Source organism: Phocoena phocoena, chromosome 14 (assembly GCF_963924675.1).
Source record: "Phocoena phocoena chromosome 14, mPhoPho1.1, whole genome shotgun sequence".
NCBI classification, from domain to species: domain Eukaryota; kingdom Metazoa; phylum Chordata; class Mammalia; order Artiodactyla; family Phocoenidae; genus Phocoena; species Phocoena phocoena.
In genome coordinates, this window is record NC_089232.1 from 25,971,755 (window position 1) to 25,978,178 (window position 6,424).

The 6,424-nt window shown below is 45.0% G+C and overlaps 1 protein-coding gene across 1 annotated transcript in view; it reads left to right on the forward strand.

Annotated features, from left to right (window-relative positions):
* Positions 1 to 3,053, forward strand: part of SLC4A5 (solute carrier family 4 member 5) — an 88,683-nt gene extending 85,630 nt beyond the window's left edge. The window contains exons 23-25 of the mRNA XM_065890723.1: positions 33 to 182; positions 1,883 to 1,967; positions 3,019 to 3,053. Of these exons, the coding sequence (XP_065746795.1) occupies positions 33 to 182; positions 1,883 to 1,967; positions 3,019 to 3,053 (270 nt within the window). The remainder of the gene's footprint in view (positions 1 to 32; positions 183 to 1,882; positions 1,968 to 3,018) is intronic.
* The last annotated feature ends 3,371 nt before the right edge of the window (positions 3,054 to 6,424 follow it).

Sequence of the window (6,424 nt, forward strand, 5' to 3'; positions counted from 1 at the left end):
AGCCCATGGTTTTCTCTGAACTCTCACCACAGATCCTGGGCCTCATCATCGTTCGAAGGCTTCTGGACCTCATCTTCTCCCAGCATGATCTGGCCTGGATTGACAACATCCTTCCAGAGAAGGAGAAAAAGGAGGCAGATAAGAAGAAAAGGAAAGGGGCCCATGAGCACAGTGAAGAGGAGGTGGGGAGGATGTGAGGCCTGGGCTGATGGGAGGGATCAAGAGACCCTCCCTCCACCTCTGCCATGGCCAGGGTGGGGAGGCTTCTCAGGTAGCCAGGAGCGATTGCCTGGGCCCCGTGTCAGTCTGGTGTGCTGAGATCGCGTCTATTCATGTGAATACCCTCAGCGTAGGCCAGAGTGAAGAGCCCTCTCATCCAGGAAAAAGTCAGTTGGCCATGCCTATTTTCCCCCATTCCTGTGGGCTCTTGGGGCCATTACAACAGCACTGTAGGTCCCTGAGGGGACAGGGCAGAAGACTTGGCTCCATCATGGAGGAGGTTATGAGGACTGACCTCCAAAGAACAGAGCAGGCCCAGGGGGAGGGGTCTAATAGGGACTCATTAGTAGACTGGACTCCTGGGCAAGTGGAAGGACGGGGGACAAGCCTTGCTTGGGCCTGTCCATAGGGTCCTGGGCAGAGAGGTGGGGGAAGACGCACGTGGCCTCCTGAAAGGAGGGTGACTACATTCGCCAGATGCCTGAGACCACTCAGTCTCAGTTGTCCCATCTGCCCCTCTCTTCTCCCACGCTTCCTCCCCATCTCACCCCAAAACACTCAGGGAGTCAACAGACAAGAAGCCAGTCCAGAACTTACAGTAAATCACAAAATGTTAGTGAAGAAGACTGTCTAGTTCAAGTGTTCATTACAGATGATGAAACTGTCCCCCAAAAGAGAAGTGACTCACCCAAGATGGACGTGTAGGCTAAATGTCTAGGAGGGAACTAAGAAAACCATTCCGACTTTGAATCTGATCATTTCCAACATACTAAGCTGCCCATGTCCTTCCTAACACCATGCCTGGCTCCCATTCTCCCAATTTGACCCAAACCCACATCCCTGCCTCCACCGTGAACTGTTCTCCTAGCAATCTTGCCTTTTGCAGATCAAAGCTGCTCATAGGCAAGCCCTTGCTGACTGACTGGTGACGATTAAACCATCTTCTGATGGTAGTGATAGGCCAAAATTCCCCTGGCCCTTAATTACTGTCCTCTTCCCAGAACGTAAGAGGCCCATGATCCCCATTCACATGTTTTTCATTGATGATTTTTTTTGGCCGTGCTGCACAGCTTGCAGGATCTCAGTTCCCTGACCAGGGAATTGAACCCGGGCCACAGCAGTGAAAGCCCAGAATCCTAACCGTAAGGCCAGCAGGGAACTCCCCCTTGTTGATGACTTAGATGATTTGCAAAGTTAGGTTCTGAGAACAAAGAAACTGAGAGTCTAAGTGCCTTTGAAAGACAAGTATTATTCTTTCACTGATTCATTCAATAAATATTTGAGTGGCTACCACATGCCAGGAACTATTTCAGGGGTGGGAAAAAGCATCTCTGGTTTATATGATATATTCGATGGAAAAACGGGATTCAATTTACATAAATTCATTTTATACACGTCTTCAGCTACTGTGTGAGGTTCACTCCCAAGTGACTGGTTACCACGGCAGTTGAAACTGTTCTGATGAGTAACATTCCTGCAAGAGTTCTGTCCTTTCTAGTGTCCTCAGTGGGCCCCAGGGTAATTGCAGCACCCACTGTCTAGTCTGGATATGAAGAGGATGGTGGTTTGCACACTGTGGACGCATGTATTTTCCATCTTGGCAAGAAAGCCGACACTGTTGTATTGGTGGTATTCATCAGCTTTTCCCACTGTTTCTCTCCAGCCCCAGTTCCCTCCTCCCTCAGTTATAAAGATTCCCATGGAAAGTGTCCAATCAGATCCCCAAAACGGTATCCACTGCGTTGCCAGTAAGTAAAACACACGGTGTCTCTCCCTTCCTACTTCCTACTAGTCCTCCACCTCTTCCTCAAGGAACTTTCATCTCTAACTCAGGTCTATTGGTCTTAGATACTAAAGGACTCCTGTGCTAGGCAGAGTTCAAGAAGAACTGGGCTACAGGAACTGGAACTCCAACCATATGGAAGCCCCACATCAAACCATGTAGACTTCAGTGATCGATCTTCATTAGTTTAGGCAAACCCCCCCTTTCCCTCCTTACCCCTAGTGCCCTCAGATGCCTGTGGCACCACCTTGCCCCCTCTTGCATGACCTGCTGAGCCTCTCATGTTTGCCAGTGGTTGCTGAAATGATTGAGAGCTCAAAGCCAAGCTGAGTTGTCCCCTTTAGGAAAACAAGTAGCATCACACTGGGATTATAAATTAGTCGAGGTCCTAGTGGTTGGGCTGTGATTCTGTATGTGCCTGATTCACAAGCACCTTCCACATGTTGAAAGGGAACCTGCCTGGGAAGGATCAGATGTGGCTTATGAAGATCTTGGGGGATTTTCTTGCTGCCGTTACCCGCTTCCAATTGGTGGATAGTCTTGTCATCAAGACAACGCAGTCTATCCTGGGAGTAGTCTGAAAGATGCCAACATGGGTCCTGACCCTGGCGCTCCTAAGGGCTTGCCGCTTTCCCCAAAGGCCCATACTGGGGATCCTGCCAGCCCCCACAAGGGCCCTTCAAGGAAGGGCTTCCCGTTACATTCTCCTCCAGAAGTACCTCCTCCTTTTGAATTTCTCATGCCCTTCCCCCTCCTCATTTGTATACCTCCATCACCTTTCTTCATTCTTCCCTGGCCCTCACCATGCCTCTCACCCACCTCTGGGTGAAGGAATAACTGAACCAGAAGCCACCCATCTCTGTGAGGCCCCTGTATTCCTCTTGTGTAGTACTGGCCACGGGGTTAGAGAATAGAAAGGAGAAGAAATGGGTGAGGGGAGCACTGTAGAAAGAGGGTATATTCTCCAGAATAGTTCACAGACTGCTCCACATCTGACACTTTGATTTTCCTGCCAGGACAAAGATCTTCCAGTTGGAGTTACTCACTCTGATTCCTCCTTCAGTGATTCAGAACTCGACCGAAGGTAACAGCCATGAGATAAGACTCTCTGAGTGTTAGATAAGAGCCTAAGCAATGGCTTTGAAAGCGGAGGGACTAGGATTTCCCGGGCTAACCGGTGTCTCAGTAAAAGGCCTTTGCTGGTCCACCACAGGACACAAAGGTACGGAGCTGATTATTGGGTGCCAAGTAACAAATCTGTCCTCTTATTGACATAATATGATTACACCACACAAAGGTACTGAACTTTAGAAAAGGAAATTATTACAAAATATTAAGCAGAATGAAAATTGAAAGTAAATATTGAAAAAGGAAAACAGAAACTAGACGTGATGTAAGTATATATTATTAAAAGCCAGGATGAATGAACTCTAAAGATCAAAACACCAAGCGCTCTGATACTCTGTGGACTAAAATAGCAGCATGGTTACTATGCAAAGGTCAGAAAGGGGACCAGGGAAAGCTAACTAAATATCGATGATCGAGGGGAGATAAAAAACAGTCAAGAAAGGATTCAAGGCCCAGGTTCCAGGAACTCCGATGCCAACCATGTGATTCCTTGCTGTTCTTAATGAGAAGCCACCCTCAAAAAAGGTGGGACTACTTGATGACTGAAAACAAGGGGGGGATCAAAAACGGAAAAGAGGAGTTCAGAGGCAAGAAAGTCTGCCTCAGTCGTTACTAGGGAAGAGGGTGGGGGCAGTCCCACTCCTACAGTGTGCCCTAAGCTGGACAAGAATCACTGAGCTACATCTGACAGTAAAAGCACGGGCTATCCCAGGACTAGGGGTAGCTGGCTCCAGACGGAGATGGGACTCACCTGAGACACTTTAGGAAACATGTACAGGACCTTCTGAGTTATGTGTCAAAGCTGTTATCACATTGCCAGGATGAGAAGAGATCTACCACCAGGATAATAAGCCTCCCTAAGCAGCACTACTGTGTCGCATGTCCAAATGACATCTCTGCCTGCCTTCTCAGCCCACCTCCCCAGTCAGGGCTCCTATGCCCTGAATGCCACAGATCTTTATAAATAAATGTGTTAAGAGAAAAGCACTGTCTATCTTATTTTCATTTTAAGGTAGCCTACACAAAATTAAACCTCTTAATGCTCTAATTTCAGTTAATGGGGAGAGAATTTGGTCCAGGATAGGACACTTCCAAAAACCTGTTAAAGTACACAAAGCGGGGGACAAGGTCAGAAATGCAGACAATTTCATAACTAGTGATGGCACCTCCCAACTATGCTGGTGTTTTACTGAATCTATGAAAGTACCTAGAAGTAAAGACAACTAAATAGCAGGATTCCATTTCAGTGAGGAAAAAACTCAGCAACACGACCTGGTTTAACAAAGATTAAGCATCCATGGTCTACCAGGCACGATGCTTAACCTCTGGGAGTATAGAAAGACAGGCACGTGTACCACATGCCAAGAACGGAGCACACGTAAGAGAAAGGACAGGCATCTAAAGGAGGAATCTGCCTTAGCCAGAGAATCTGGGAACAATAAATAGGAGTCTTCCAGATGTGCAGAGTCAAAGAAAAAAGAGAGAAAAGAAGGCGCTGCAGGTATGGAGAAAAGGCCTGAAATATCACACAGACACAGGGCAAAGAACCCAGGATGGATGGGGCAAACAGCAAGCAGGCAGAAGTTTGAGCAAAGAAGGCTCTTGTCTCGCCAGGCTAAGGAGCTTGAATTCTGTCCTTTGAACAGTGGGGACCCACAGTCAGGTTCATGATCCAAAAAGTTCACTTTGGCAGCAATGTGATAAATAGGTTGAAAAAGAGTGAGACCAGTAATTGTGACAGCTGAAGGCCAAGCAGATGGGATACTGCTAGTTCCTGTGATGTGTTAAGAGTTCAAAAGCAAAGACAGAACTGTTTGCTCTAGAACCCTGTTCTGGGGGATAGCATTAAAAAACACCAAATCCTAGATAAATCGTTCTTCCCTCTTCTTTTTCTCATTCAGCATCACCCTGCACTTCAAAATCTCCTGTCCAGCTTCACCTGCCTTCAGCTACTCACAGAGCCCAGTCTTCATGGTGCCACAGGTGAAGATAGAGATGGAGCCAGACTGTGACTTCACAGACATGGAAAGATATGGAAGAGAAGCTGACAGCGAGACCACCCTCTAGGAGGACGGACGGGGCGCAGAGTGAGGGCCTGGTTTAGTCTTCACTGTGAGGGTCTGGGCCAAAACCCTTCACTTTTCCAAACCTGTTTCCTTATTTACCAAACAGAGGGAGTCATTCTGCTTGATAGAAAACTGGAGAGCTGCTGATGAAAAGTACTACTTATGTGCAAAGCCCTCTACTTCCCTCTGTAGTTATGAAAATAACAAAAGCTAAATGTTACACCTTATTTTAAAATGCAGTCCAGCATAGAAATTATAACATTTCTTTTGAAATGAAAAAATGCTTTCTCTCAAAACTGTAGCTAAGATAAAGGGGCACTACTCAATTTTTATTTAAAACAAATATCAGTTAAGATTTTTTTTTTAAAGCTGAGATTTTAAATTATCTAGATGGTCTTAAAACAACTTAAAATACTCATACTTTAATAGACCAAGGTTGGAAAATTTGTTTTGCAATTTTGCATATTAAGAAATGCTAAAAAGGACCTCTTATCTCTCCATCCAATTCAGTTTTCTAAGGGTCATATGACAAGTTTGAACTATCTGCGTTATGAGTCTTGTTCCAGCACAGAAGTGTGCCTGGGGCTTTTCCAGATTGAAAGCTATTTCTAAAAGTCTGGTAATGAAAGAACCAACGTGTTTGAGTGGATATTTTAAAAACAAAATAGTTCCTGTTAAAATGAAATCTCAAATCACATGGCAAATCAACAAAATGATCCTTTAAATTAGTATCACTGGTTTTTAAAGCCCAGAATCACATTTCATTATGCATTTGGGTAGGTCTTTCCTGCAAGTTTTCAATGGCCTGATTCCCAAAGTCAAACTTGCATTCACATTAATATCGCATATTAGGCAGGGCTCATGTGAAATTTTGGAAGATTAAAACTCTGCAATACAGTCAGACTAGTACTTTAAGGGAATAATTAGAAACAAATTGGGTAGATTTAAAACCCGTTAATAGTGAAGCAAACTCTTTTCCTCATGAAACTTAAGATCAGTCTTCTTATCTTCAAGTCACATTTAACAAACACCAACCATGTTTATTTACCACCTACTGTGTGCCTGATAGCCACAATGCATCTGACATTTACCTTCTCCAAAAAAACTGTGGATTTGAATCTTGAGTAAATCACTTTGGTTACGGTTACCACATTTACTCAAGATCACAAATGCAGGTGCTTTTTCTTTATCCCTTTCTATTTTTTAAAGACAAATGACACTAGATCAT